Here is a 15,625-nt window from a genome sequence, read left to right on the forward strand (position 1 = left end):
CAGAGGATATAAAATGTAGACTGGCAATGGCAAGGAAAGCGTTTCTGAAGAAGAGAAATTTGTTAACATCGAGTATAGATTTAAGAGTCAGGAAGTCATTTCTGAAAGTATTTGTATGGATGGAGTGTAGCCATGTATGGAAGTGAAACATGGACTATAAATAGTTTGGACAAGAAGAGAATAGAAGCTTTCGAAATGTGGTGCTACGGAAGAATGCTGAAGATAAGGTGGATAGATCACGTAACTAATGAGAAGGTATTGAATACGATTGGGGAGAAGAGAAGTTTGTGGCACAACTTGACTAGAAGAAGGGATCGGTTGGTAGGACATGTCCCTGAGGCATCAAGGAATCACAAATTTATCATTGGAGGGCAGTGTGGAGGGTAAAAGTCGTAGAGGGAGACCAAGAGATGAATACACTAAGCAGATTCAGAAGGATGTAGGTTGCAGTAGGTACTGGGAGATGAAGAAGCTAGCACAGGACAGAGTAGCATGGAGAGCTGCATCAAACCAGTCTCAGGACTGAAGACAACAACAACAACATTCTACAACCGATCTTATGGATGTTGCCTATTTAAATGGTTTATTGTTTCATTGTAATAAAATTTAATTGTGGCATATATTTAGTTAACACTATCACTGGATTCTCAGTGACACACTCCGTATGTGTTTACATAATCAAAATGTCAAACTGATGATTGTGGGTGCAAAACTCAGTGAGCTTAACTACAAAGTGTTGCTAGATTTCATGGTCTGTACACTAACAGTAATGACTGCGTGATGAGTTTGTGTAATAAATGCCCTGGTAAGGAAACCGTTGTTGAATTGTTTCATGAATGTGATGAGGAAATGCCAGACAGTATTACCTTCAAACAGTGGGTCACAACTGACAGGGCACAAATGATAACAGTGGTTAAATCACAGGAAGAGTACTTGTAATCTTTAATTGATAACTTACAAAAACACGAAAGTCACCACTATGTTTCTAAAATCCAAAGTTAGGTTTTTTAAGGACAAAAAAGCACAACTTCATGAAGCTGGATGCATAGTGCTAGCTGATTTTGCAGAAAATTTTACATTTGTGATTCGGGATGCAATACAGGGGTACCACTGGGTTAATGACCAGGCAACAGTGCATCCTTTTATTATCTACTTTAAAAATGAGAAAGATGAAGTTTTCAGTTTTTCAATTTGTGTTCTAAGTGACTACTTACAGCACAACACATTGGGTGTACATGTGTTTCAAAAGTATGTAATAGGTTACATAAAAGGAAATTTTCCCGAGGTTGAGAAGCTGATATACTTTTCAGATGGAAGTGGTAGTCCATATAAGAACAAAAAGAGTTTTTCAAGTTTGTGCAACCACAAAATAGGCTTTGGATTGGAGGCTGAATGGCACTTTTTTGCATCTTGCCATGGTAAAAAATGCATTTGATGGAGTAGAAGGAACAACAAAACATGAAGTAAAGCCAGTCTACAAAGATCAACCACAAACCATCTTTACGTATTGTCTGATCAAGAAAGAAGAAGTGGTTTTGCATATGAAAACAATACTTCAAACCAGATTTGAAAACTGTATAGCACTAAAAGGAACAAGGGATTTCCACAAATTCCTTGACATTGCAGAAAACTTAATTTGATGCTATGTAACATCACAAACCGAAATTTATGAGGATCATTGTGTCAGTAAAATTACATCTGTCTTTAATGTTGAATGACATAACTATTTAATCACTATCTTTGACACCCATTTGTTGCAGAATCTTAGAACACATTCTGATCTCAAGCATAATGAGGTATCATGAACAGAATGACCTCTTGTATGCCAGGCAGCATGGACACTGAGAACATCAATCACTTTGAACCTATTTTCCACTTTTCTCGCATAAAATAACTGAAAGCCTTGGATCAAGGCAGGCAGTTAGGTGCAGTATTTCTCAGTCTCCGACAAGCATTTGGCTCAGTACCACATCTATGCTTATTATCAAAAGTACTTTTGTGTGGGGTATCAAGTGAAATTTGTGACTGGAGTGAGTGTTTTTTGGTAGGAAGTATGCAGTAAGTTATCTCGGATGGAGAGTCATCGACAAATGTAGAAGTAGCTTGGGGCATTCCTCAGAGGAGTGCATTGAGATCTTTACAGTTCATGTTGTATGTTAATAACCTTATGGACAGTTTTTAAAAGAACTTAATACTTTTTGTAGAGGATGCAGGGATCTATAATGAAATGCTGTCTGAAAGAAGCTGGTATTAATAATAACTTAATACTTTTTTAGATGATTCAGTTATTTGTAATGAAATACTGTTCAAAAACAGTTGCTCAAATGTTCAGTTAGATCTTGATAATCCTCAGTGTGATGAAAAGATTGTCAACTTGATTTAAACATTCACTGCTCACGTATTGTAGGACATGTACCAAAGAGACTTAAATAGATACAAAAAAAGGGCAGCACAAGTGGTCGTAGGTTTTTTCAGCCCATGGGAAAATGTCATGAAGATGAAGAAGAACTTAAATAGCAGATGCTTGAAGTAAGATTCAAACTATCCCATGAAAACTTACTTAGCAAGTTTGTAGAACCAGCTTTAAGGGATGAATCTAGGAGTGTACTATAACACCCTTCCCAATCCCATCCGGTCTCTAACGCCCCCCCCCCCCCCCGCCCCGGCGCCACCCCCCTCCCCCCCTCCTATGCTGGAGTTGCAAAGAAAAGATAAGAAAAGATACAAGATTAGACTAATTAAGTATGCACTTAAGCACTCAGTCTTCCCACGTGCCATATGTAAATGGAATTGGAAAAAGCCATAATAACCAGTACACTTGCTGTGCTGTGCCCTTCTCAGTCATGTACCGATTGTAGAGGTAGACAGTACTTAAAATGGATTTGTTTGCATTTGTAGTTTTCAATGTGTGTAGTAGAAACAGGTTTTTGCTCGACTATAATTCTTAGCTGATCCCTCAGAGCAAGTCCTTTAAAAACTGTTTACTGAAATTCAGTACAATAGTCACAGCTAAATGATATCTTTTTTTAGGTCTTACGTGGCTAATGGTGTACAGAACAGAAAAATATCAGAAACTAAAAGCTGAAGTAGAGAGACAGAGTAAAAGATGTAAGTATATGTAGCATTTAGAATCTGATTGAAACTATTATAGATGTATAGGTCTAGATATCTAGTGAAGTTATCTGTGTGAAACTTTCTGCAAGTAATATTAAAATCTAAATCTATTACAACAGGTAAAGGTGTAGAGATGAATTGTTTGTGTGTCCATAATCTCCTGTATAAGGTATACAAATACTGTATTAATAATGAGTTGCATGTTTGCTATATTAATAAACATTCATCCACCTACCATCACCCATTATTTAATGAAAAAAAGATGATCTACCTAACTCCTCCCATGATTCAATAAAAAAAAAAACAGTCATCCCTTACTCAGTATGCTCATGTAGATCGATTGCAGATAAATGTTTTACTGCTTTTTCAAATATATCATGAGTTACAACACTGTCCTTGGTTTGCTGATGCAGATAATAGTACAGTTTAAGTAGCTGGTACTCAAAAGGAGCAGTTATAATCCTCGTTTACAGCAATGTTTCACCCTTTCTTCTGAATCTATTACTTCAAAACATGTCATCTGCTCGCTGCTCTATCATTGGCTGCATAATGCAAACAGCTGATACACCTTCATTTGTTCCCATCATACTTCATGTCAAGAGCTGATAACATTCTTGCACGAAACACGAGTATGACATTCTCCCTATTGTAAACTTCCACCATAAGACCCCTGTTTAAAATTGGTAAGTGTCAGTTTGTCAGTTATTTGTTTTAAATTATAATATGCAGGCCAAATATAAGGGCACTGGACTACACTAACTTTAGTTATGTTATAAGCAACATAGCCACTCATGAAATGTGAGTGAATAAAATCAATCACTTTGGTAAAGTAACTTATTTTTTACACCACCTACAACGCTATAGTTAATCAGAGATAGGTTCTATAAAGCAGTTATATTTGTTTAGATCTCTTAAAAATGTGATTTCGACACCTACATCCATTTTATCAATGCCAAATGAGTGCTACAGGATTCTTACTTTCTTGAAAGTACTGTAGAATAAGATAAAGCTTTGTCAGCTTTGAGCAGTTGCACTATTAAGGCAAATATTGTTCAGTCGTATGTAACTGCTATGGTGCTTTCTGACAGCTCAATCAAAAATTTTTGAGAAAGTAATGTATTCTAGAGTAGCCTCCCATATATGTAAAAATAAAGTACTAACAAAATGTCAGTTTGGTTTTCAGAAAGGCTTTTCAACAAAAATGCTATATACGCTTTCACTGATCAAATATTAAATGCTCTGAATAACTGGACATCACCCATTGGTATTTTTTGTGATCTCTCAAAGGCCTTTGACTGTGTAAATCATGGAATTCTTTTAGATAAGCTAAATCATTATGGTTTGAGGGGGGCAGTGCACAAATGGTTTAATTCATACTTAACTGGAAGAATGTAGAAAGTTGAAATAAGTGGTTCATGTAATGTTAATACAACAGCTGATTCCTCAAACTGGGGGAGGGGGCTATCAAGCACGGGGTCCCACAGGGTTCGGTCTTAGGTCCTTCACTGTTCTTGATATACATTAATGACTTACCATTCCATATTGATGAAGATGCAAAGTTAGTTCTTTTTGCTGATGATACAAGTATAGTAATAACATCCAAAAACCAAGAACTAAGTGATGTAATTGTAAATGATGTTTTTCACAAAATTATTAAGTGGTTCTCAGCAAACGGACTCTCTTTAAATTTTGATAAAACACAGTATATACAGTTCCATACAGTAAATGGCACAACTCCAGTAATAATATAGACTTTGAACATAAGTCTGTAGCTAAGGTAGAATTTTCAAAATTTTTAGGTGTGTCCATTGATGAGAGCTTAAACTGGAAGCAACACATTGATGGTCTGCTGAAACACCTGAGTTCGGCTACGTATGCTATTAGGGTTATTGCAAATTTTGGTGATAAGTACCTCAGTAAATTAGCTTACTATGCCTACTTTCATTCACTGCTTTCGTATGGTATCATATTCTGGGGTAATTCATCGTTGAGTAGAAAAGTATTCATTGCTCAAAAACGTGTAATCAGAATAATTGCTGGAGCCCACCCATGGTCATCCTGCAGACATCTATTTAAGGTCTAGGGATCCTCACAATAACCTCACAGTATATATATTCACTTATGAAATTTGTTGTTAATAATCCAGCCCAGTTCAAAAGTAATAACAGTGTGCATAGCTATAACACCAGGAGAAAGGATGATCTTCACTATGCAGGGTTAAATCTGACTTTGTCACAGAAGGGGGTAAATTATGCTGCCACAAAAGTCTTTGGTCACCTGCCAAACAGCATCAAAAGCCTGACAGATAGTCAACCAACATTTAAAAATTAATTAAAAGAATTTCTAGATGACAACTCCTTCTACTCCTTGGCTGAATTTTTAGATATAAATTAAGGGAGGGAAAAAAAAACTAACTTAAGCATTAGTGTCATGCAATATTTTGTGTAATGTAATATCTTGTACAGACATCTTTCATTAACCTGACACGTTCCACATCATTACGAAGTGTCGTATTCATGATCTATGGGACAAGTATTAATCTAATCTAATCTAATCTCTAATCTATAAAACCATGGGCTAGAGTGTGGGAGTTGATCCTACTAGCTGTGGTAACAGACTGATCTGGAGCATAGCTTGAGCTTTTAGTCTGGTTGGAAGGTGATAGTTTGGGCGTGAGTTGGCCAAGCCATTGAATATGAAAAAAAAAGGCTGCAGTAAGACTGAGCTGTAGCATGACTGCTGTCTTTGTCCATGCCATATTTCACACATACGTTTCATCATAAAAACAAAAACTCCAAGATAAATTCAGAATAGATATATTAGATAATGGCATGTTACTAACAATGAAAAAGGATCCACTACATAACTTTTATCCAATCATGTATACTTGATAGCCCAGTTATGAGTACTTGAACCATCATTGTTTGTTTTAGTTGGGATTGTTCTAGTTATTAACACCTAAAACCTTGAAAACATCAAACTGTACTGTGAAAACGAGGGTTTTCAGCTGAGACGCAGTGTATATAAATGAAATAGTCCTGATGAATAACTTACAATTAAATATATAATACGCCTAAAACATATGCTAGGCCTGGGGCCATGCTACAGGTTAGTCGCCACAATCTCCATTTAAAAAGTATGCTTTTTGTAATGGCACTTTGATTGCCTCCTTTATCAGTGCACAACCAAACCATCACCGCCTCACATCTCACCTAATCCCAACAGATCAATTTGTTAAAAAAAGTTTTATCATCATTGGTCAAAGGAGAGTGGGTGTACACGGAACTTCACTACAGTCTGAATCATGATTAAGTTACTGAATTCCTTATTCTGTGCAGTAAATGGTGGTAAATATATACATAACTTTATTTTGAGTTCATATCATCTGCAAATTAATGGAAAAGTGTAAATAAATTAATGTAATGATACATGTTTGTTTAATTTCAGTGGAGAAACGCAAAGAGGCACATGGTGACTCTTTTGATAAACAACACAAGAAGAAAATAGAAAGAGAGGAAGAGAAACTGAAGAACAATAATAGAGATCTGTCATTAGTGAAAATGAAATCAGTTTTTGCAATTGGTTTTGCCTTCACTGCTCTTTTGAGCATGTTTAATAGTATGTAAGTATCTTCCATAAGAAATTTCCAATGCCTAAAATGTTTAAATCATTCTGTAAGTCCTACATGACTGAACTTTTCATTCAGCTTTGATGGAAGAGTTGTTGCAAGATTACCTTTTGTTCCAATTTCATGGATCCAAGGACTGTCTCACAGGAATCTGCCTGGAGATGATTACACAGAATGTTCCTTTATCTTCTTGTACATTCTTTGTACAATGTCTATTAGACAGGTAAGTTTTCTATAACAAAATGATCTTTTTTACAATAGAACTTTACTACTGTAGTTTGAATGGAGTTTTATATGCTTCAGTTGATAATAGTTGTGACGTAATCGTCAGTATGTCTTATTTGTGTGTGGTATCATTTCTTACTTCACGTGTAGACCTCTGTCTAAGCCATCCAACAATTCACACACAAAAGAATAACACTGTAACACCTTTGTCACATCATCTAAATTAAAATTGTAATTTGACATTTGTAATGGTGATAAACAGATGTTATTTATTATGAGCAGGTTTTCAGCATATCTGGTAATAACTCACCTCCGCTACAGGAGACAAATAATTATTAGTGGGACAGCTGCAGTTGGCTATATGCATGGTGAATGATGGGAAGTAATTGTGATGAATCATGAGTCTATTGTCTGTAGTCAGTCAGAATGCTCATTCATAAGTTCCTGTGGTTCTTAAATAAAGTTAGCTGGGATGTTCCTCTATTAGGTGAAACTTTAACCACATTGTGAGACTTTTCACCAAAAGCAGAAATAATGCAAACAAATATGTAATTGCAATGATGAACTTACATCTCAGGCTAAGCTACATGTTGTCCATTATAGCAATCTTGTTTTTCTTGTGAGATTTGTTAGCTTTGCCAAGTCACAACAGAATTGTCACAGTCCTTTCTAACTTAGGCCTCAGGCGTCACTACAGGCCAGTTTGTCAATGCATCTAGTTTGCTTCTATTCACATTTATTGGCTTTGCCAGCTCACAATCAAATTATCACTTTCCAACTTAATTTAGGCCTTGGTCTGCACTACAGTTCATTCTGACAGCATATTTGGTTTTCTTCTTGCTTTCCATATCAAAAACAAATTTAATTAGTTTGTACCTTCTGTTGAAGGAAATTGTCAGATTCATCGATTCTGATTGGCTACCTCATACTACCATCTTATTGGCTGTGACCAAAAGAAACAGATTGCCAACATAGCATGTAGTGAAAGAGCCTGGTACACCGTAATTGCACTTTAGCCGAAAATAATTTTGTTTGGTTTCTATAAAAAGCTGCAGGTTCAACAGTTCAACATTACTACAAAAAGTTTGGGTCGAGACATCAGAATGTTGTAGCTTCTCAAGGAACAAATAAGTACAAATTTTACTCATGTGTCAGCTGCTAGCTTGCCTTGACATTGGAAGGGAGGCATTCAGCCATAATATCTGAAGAGAATTATTGATTCCTAGAATATTAGAATGTTAGAACTTTTTACAGCAAAATGTCTTTGATCTTCGGATGTAATCTTGTGCTAATTACAATTAATGGCAAGTGTACACAAGTGAAACTGTGGTTAATGTTGAACTAGTAATAGTGAATCATTCCAGAAATTTTTTGCCTGGCCCTCAATGAAGCAGCTGAAGGTGGCTCCTCACCACCCGAGGTTTTTCGTCTCATTGCACCTTGTATGTACAATCTACAGCATGTGCTGTGTCTCACACTTTAGCAGGCATAAAATTATTTATTTTTGTAGTGTGAGTTTCAGTGCCAAATATTCACAACAAACCCAGTTAACACTGCAGAACACTATTGATGTGTTAATTGCTAGTGCAGGTTGCGAGTGAGGAACACCCAATTTGCCATCATATGAAAATTTACCTGAAAGCTTTTGAGTATGAGGGTTGTTAAAAATGTATTTATTGACTTTAGTTTTCTTGAAATGCCAGTATTATTGATGAGATTATACATATGGAATTTTGCATATTTGAAACTAACAGTGTCACGATCAATAGAAAATAGTGTGTTTTTGGAGAAACATTGTTTTCCTTTAATTTTGATAGAGGCAGCTGGAACTATTTGTGCTGTGTATGCAAAGAGTACCATCATTTAAATCAAGCCAAAAAGTGGTTTTCTCGTTGGTAGTTTTGATGTGAGTGATTCTCTGCATTCAGGAAGGCTTAAGGGAGATCAGTGTGCTTTGAATAAAACCATTTAAATTTTCAGTCTGTTATGCCCATATCAGTGTACTCAGTAATTGGCAGGTTTGAACTGTGACCATTTATCATCTGTGTCCACTCAGTAGCCCCGATCCGAAAGTTAGGTGTATGGGTACTGCCATACCTGCATTTTTGCTTCTGAAGAACAAGTGTTCCTACCCATTGTCATTATTGATGATGAGCTATGGTGCATTTAAGTTAACTTCAACAGAAAAAAATAATTTCTGAGCCTCAGCAGAAATCATCTCTCCATGCCGAGACCAATGTACATCCGCAACAGGCGTTATGCATCTCGTGGCACAAAGATGATAATGAGTACTAGAAATTGCTTCCCAGAGATGCGATAGTCACAACCAAGATTTGTTGTCAACATCTAGCACACTTTGTAGTTACAATTTAAGAAAAACAACCAAGAAGATGGTATCAATCATGCCAACCTACTCTCAGCTTATTTGACAAAGTTAGCTGTCCTGGAGTTTGAAGCAATTTATTTTGATTAAATAAAAAGAAACTTGGAAAATAACCTGCTCAAAGCTTTATGAATTAGCAAGACATTATACACTTTTGACATTGACACAGACTGAGGTTAACTGTTACATGGGTCACCAGATCTGAAGATACTTATGAAAAATAACTGGAACTGATCTTAACATCTGCATTTGTACAAAGCAGGCCATTTGACAGTGTGTGTGGTGGAGGGTACTTCTGGTACCACCTTTTCTTCTCCCTCTTCCTTTCATGTTTCATTAATGAATGACATTGGGAACAGTGATGGTAGATAAACCTTATTATGATCTATAATTTGCAACTTTTTTGTCATGGTCGTTTTATGAAATACATATGGGAGGAAATTTTGCTGACTCCTCTTGCATTTTAACAGCAAACCTGTCTGATGTGCTGTGCCTCTCTTGCAGAATCTGTCACTGTTGTAGTTTGCTGAGCATCCCTGTAATGCTCTTGTGCAGACTAAACAATCTGGTGGCAAAATGTGCTGCTCTTCCTTCGATCTTTTGTACACCTCCTATTAATCGTAATCTGGAAAAGTGTCCCTGACTGATGAGAAAAACACTAGAACCAGCAAACAAGTGCTTTGTACGCCACTTCTTTTATTAATGAATTATATTTCCGTAAGATTTTTCTAGTGAGTCTGAGCCCAACTGTTTATATGGTGTTTCCAAAAGATGCTCTGGATGGTTATTCCTAAGTATTTTACAGTAGTTACGGTTTTTAATGATTTATCATCAGTAGTTTAACTGAACAATAGTAGATCTGTTTGCCTATTTACCCACAGTGCATTACATTTATTTATATTCAGAGTCAACTGCCAGTACTTGCACCAGTTGTTGATCCTCTACAGGTCATCTTGTTTCCTCATCTTGTGACATCGTGACCGTCCTAAAGAAACAGCGTCATCTGCAAATGGCCTTATGGAGTTTTAAGCATTATCTGTTGGACCATTAATATAAACTGTAAACAGTAATGGCTCTATATCATTGCATAGGGATACTACCAAAATTACCTTTATATTTACTGATTTTATTCTGTTAAGAAAGATGTAGCTCGTGGTCTCGCGGTAGCGTTCTCGCTTCCCGAGCACGGGGTCCCGGGTTCGATTCCCGGCGGGGTCAGGGATTTTTCACCTGCCTCGTGATGACTGGGTGTTTGTGTCGTCTTCATCATCATCATCATCAATCATCCCCATTACGGTCGGAGGAAGGCAATGGCAAACCACCTCCACTAGGACCTTGCCTAGTATGGCGGCGCGGGTCTCCCGCGTCGCTCCCCTACGCTCGGTAAACGGAGTATGGGACTCATCATCATCATCATCATCAAGAAAGATGTTGAGTTCTGTCTGCAAGGAGGTCCTAACTTCAATCACAAATTTAGTCTGATACACGGTAAACTTGTGCTTTGTTCACTATATGGCAGTGTGGCAATGTGGAACTGTGTTGAATGCCTTCTGAATGTCAATGAACATTTGATCAACCTAGACACCTTTGTCTACAGTGTTTAAGATCTCTTGCACAAGCAGAGTGAGCTTAATTTTGCGAGATCTCTGTTCGTGGAATCCTTGCTGACTTTTACAGAAGAGATTTTTGTTCTCCAGAAATGTTGTAATAAAGAGAAATAACGTTTATGATCCAGGTGGTGAAAAATCTGTTTAAAAATTATAAGAATCATGGGCCTTAAGACACTGTCACAGCTTAGAAATGGTAAATTCGTATGTTGACTTCTTTTATCCTTTAAGTTACGAATAACGAATGGACTACCCTGTATACTGCTCCAGTAATTCTGTGATTCACCATTGAAACAGACAACAAAAGGGAGAAAAAAAGGAATGTATGAATGGTCTTGCATGATTAAGTCAGTTTAAAATGCCTTCAGAAATACAGTAGGGATACCAAACTCTCAGCATAGAAAATATATTTAGTTCTGCATGACAAAATGAGTTGTAATGTAATACATGAATAGGAGTCAGAGGGTAGCACAGACTGCTCCAAATATCTTGGTGAACTTACTGATGAATGTTTGAACTGGAAGAAATGATTTCTTGTGGCTCCTCGACAAGCTAAGTCCAGAAACTTGGTCCTTTTTCGTAATTGTCTGTTTGGGAAAATCAACAGTTCATGTGTTTAGCAGATCTTCATTCATTAATACCGTATGTCAAAATTTTTGTGAATAGTTAATTACTTCTGTAAAGGGTATTGACTAGCCAAATGCAAACTGTGAAAATACACTGCTCCGCAGAACTTAAAGGAAGAGATGGGTTAAGTAATACAGCACATTAATAACTTAGTGGAAATGAATGAAAGTGTGAGAGCTGTTACCAGAGGTCTACCAGTCGTCCACATAAATCTGGATGTCACATGGCATCTGGTCAAAGTTACGGTAGTGCCATGTGGGGCTGGCCCCCTGACATTAGGCAACTGAATGAATGAGAAAAGACAATGTGCGACAATCTTCAAGCATGTATGGCACTGTGGTAGTGTTCTTTGTAACAGCGTGGCCCAGAGACAACATTTGTAGGAGTTCACGTGGGGAGGAATTAATGGGAAACTGGAAGAAGGGCGAAGTGTGATGAGTACAGCTCAGGAGTGTGGTATTGTTGACAGCATTGTTTCACATGGATGGGAAGGATTCCAAACCACAGGCACTGCTGCCCGAAGAAGAGGAGGTGGTGAAATGCAGTCAATGAAGCAGTAGATGACTGCTACATTGTGCAGTATGCAAGAAGGGATCCACATTAAATTGTGGATGCAATTGCAGTCACATTTAACAGGATTGCAAGGCATGCAATCCACTGTGCACATTGAGCACGTGAGAGTGACGTTTTTGTCCAATAACCAGTTTGTGGTGTTCCATTGACAACTGCACATTGTTGGCACTGATTTCGAAGGTGTCAAGAGCATATAAGAAATTGTCTGAAAAGAAAATTACATGGCAGCCGGAATTTTGTGATTTTTTTTTTTATATTTATGGTACATGAAGTTCAGCACTCAAATATGAATCTCGCAAGGCAGTTGTCTTTCAAAACTTCCTGAGAAAATAGATTTTGAAGTTTTTTGAGAGTTTGGCATGAAGTGGTCGCTCAGGCAGAAAGTTTGCCTGCCACATAAGCGGTCCAAGTTCAATTTCTGGCTGTGATCAATTTTTAAACAAAGATGCATGTTCCACAAAAATTTCTGTGAAGCCTGAAATGTATAAAGACAAAAAAAGTTCAATTTGTAAGGTTTTTTTTTTTTTTAATTTAAGCAATCTATAAAAGCTTGGGAACTAAGAATTTATATTTAGAATGTAAACTGGATTGTTAGAGCCATATGTAATCATAAATATGAAGAAATGCATTTTTCATAAAAATTACAATTAGATATGTGTTAATTAATATATATTTGAAGAATTTTATATTTAAATGATGAAGGTATCTGGAAAAGAGAGAGAGAGAGAGAGAGAGAGAGAGAGAGAGAGAGAGAGAGAATGACCAAAACAAGACTGGAACCAACAGTTTCTAGCCTCGCGCGCTGCTGATTATTACTATTATTTCTTTTTTTTAATGTATTATATGCTTCACGGAAATTCCCATAGAACATTTGCCTTTGTTTAAAAATTCGCATTGGCTAAGAATCGAACCCAGGCCGCCAACATGAGGTGAGCATTCTACTGCAGCACCACACTGCCTGTCAAAATACCAACAGTACGTTATAATATTAAAGACACTCAGAAAACTTTAAAGTCAATTTTATTTAGAATTTTTGAGAGTTGCATCAAACTGCTTTGGGAAACAGAAACTTGAATTTTTGACTTCACTTACGACAAATATAAAAAAATCACAAAGGTCCGGTTGCCATGTGGTCGCCTCGTGAGTAATGATTCTTGATTAGGCCTCAAATAGCGAGAGGGGGAACACGTAGTTAACCCAGGAACATTGTCAGACATGATCTTTTGGTGGTCTAGGTGTTATTTTGTAGGGATGCACAGTGTTGCATGGGCCTACTGACTTCCAAATCTTTGAAAATGGTACATGTACTGGTCGATGTTGTTGTGACACTGTAACTACTTCCCCACATGCATCTTTTCAGTGGTGAATTTGGCTCTGCATCATGAGAGGACAGTAGTAAATGAACTGGCCTGTCTGTTCCCCCAACTTAAATTACATCGCGCACTTGTGGGATGCATTGGGGAGACTTATTGCAGCACATCCATGTCCACATGCTCCAGTGACCATCCAGTAGTTGTCAGCTATGCTGGAGGGGGAATGAACACACCGCCACAAGAACACCTTACCAGCCTTGTAACCAGCATGGAAGCATGTTGCAAAGCATGCATTGCCATCTGTGGTGATCGCGCGCCCTATGAAGAACCATATCCCACCATTTGTATTGTCCAGAGGACCATTGTAAATCACTGTGACTTAAGTGTAATTATTGTCTTTGAATAAAAGTATCATTTCTATTCATCTTATATATTTCTTTCAGTTACCTTTTGTACTATACCGTAGCAGTTTTTTTCTATGTACGGTGTTAATTTTGTCAAGTTATGTTCCTTGCAAGTGACACATCCTTAAGTGTTGCATACCAGTGTATGTTTTTACCTGTAATCCGTTTGTGCGTTTGACAGTTACAAAGGACATTTTAAATCTAACAGGAAGTCATTTCTGTGAACAGCTCCTTTTATGCCATAGACCATACTAAATTAAACACTGGTAGAATATGCAGAAAAGAAGAAAAATGTTTTTGTTTTATCTATGGCTCTCTTGTACTGTGAATAATGATATAGTATAATGTTGTTGATTTTTTTTTATTAAATTTAAGTCACTTAGCTATTTTGCAGTGTGTAAATTTCCAGCATGCAGAAAAATAACTTATGTAAACCAATTGTGCATATTCTACTATTGTGTTCTACCACTCTGTGACAATAACTGAGAGCCTATTGTTGAAAGACAAATTTCTCATAAGCATCAAGGGAATTATGCCATCTACCAATTCAGTGAGCCTGTAATCTTGCTTCTTGTCTCCTCTTATCCCTCCAGTTCATACTTTCACACCCTGTGGAAATAGAAGTATTAGCAGTGTCTGACTACACTCATAGGGAGATGAATTCCAGAAAGTAATATGCCATAGTGAAACTCAGCAAAATAGTTGCTTTAGAAGTGACAGAAAAAATCAGATTGGTTGGGATTTAACCCCAAACCTGTTTGTTTGGATTCTGAACTCAGTTTGTACAGGCTTAAATTCCTGGTTCAGGTATGGGTTTCATACAATTTCCCTGAAACACTTAAGAAACATTCCACAGGAACATGCTCCATCCTTTTCAGTCTCAGCTATTTCTATAATTACTAAAGTATTGCCTGACTTCTCTCTGTATTTCGTTTCTTCCTTTGATACCCAGTGAATAGAAAACAGTTTGAGAATTTAAACTGCCTCTGATAATATATCTATATCTGTACTCCACAAGTCCTTGGGAGGAAGGCACATTATGCTAAATTTACTGATATTCTGTTTGAAGTTATGGGAAAATTTGTCTATATGCCACATTATGTGATCTAATCTCTCTCAGCCTTAATTTAAATAGTTATATTATGGATATAGTAGAATTGCTATAGTCTTCTTTGAATAGTCGTTCTGTGATGTCTTGTCTTTTAAAGATGCCCAGTCAGGTGATCACCATTTACACCTTCATATGGGCTGTACTTGTTTGTTAAGATTATAGCAGCGAATCCTTGAAAATTCCTTGTTGCCGTGCCTGCTGGATTAGAACAACAAACACTGGCATAATCATCTGGAATTGGTTGCACTAGCATATAGTGCGTGATTTCCTTACAGATGTAGCACACACATCCCCAAATAAAACTTAAATCGTAAATCACCTCATCTATTACTTATTTCACATGTTTGACTCATTTAATATCATGTTGTAGTATTATCCCTAGATATTTAAACATTATAGGCTCAAAATATTTAACACTAATGTTGTGATATAGTACTATAAGGTTATTTTTCCATTCTGTACATGAATTGAAGGTTTTGTCTTTCCATGTGATTGTCTAACATTGGTATTTTCCAGTTGAGTGACCATATCAGATAAATTGTTTACTTGTGTAGGGAACATTAGTGGTCTTATTAAACTTCTTTGGAGCAGCACTTGTTGCCTGTGTTTGTGTTGAACATTAGCTGCTCTATACAACATT

General features: G+C 36.9%; 1 protein-coding gene across 1 annotated transcript in view; it reads left to right on the forward strand.

Moving 5' to 3' along the window:
• LOC126365901 (calcium load-activated calcium channel) overlaps window positions 1-15,625 on the forward strand; it is a 34,932-nt gene that overhangs the window by 9,313 nt on the left and 9,994 nt on the right. The window contains exons 2-4 of the mRNA XM_050008621.1: window positions 3,031-3,108; window positions 6,562-6,736; window positions 6,821-6,965. Coding sequence (XP_049864578.1) covers window positions 3,031-3,108; window positions 6,562-6,736; window positions 6,821-6,965 — 398 coding nt within the window. The remainder of the gene's footprint in view (window positions 1-3,030; window positions 3,109-6,561; window positions 6,737-6,820; window positions 6,966-15,625) is intronic.

The sequence above is a fragment of the Schistocerca gregaria genome, chromosome 4 (genome assembly GCF_023897955.1).
Source record: "Schistocerca gregaria isolate iqSchGreg1 chromosome 4, iqSchGreg1.2, whole genome shotgun sequence".
Taxonomy (NCBI): Eukaryota; Metazoa; Arthropoda; class Insecta; order Orthoptera; family Acrididae; genus Schistocerca; species Schistocerca gregaria.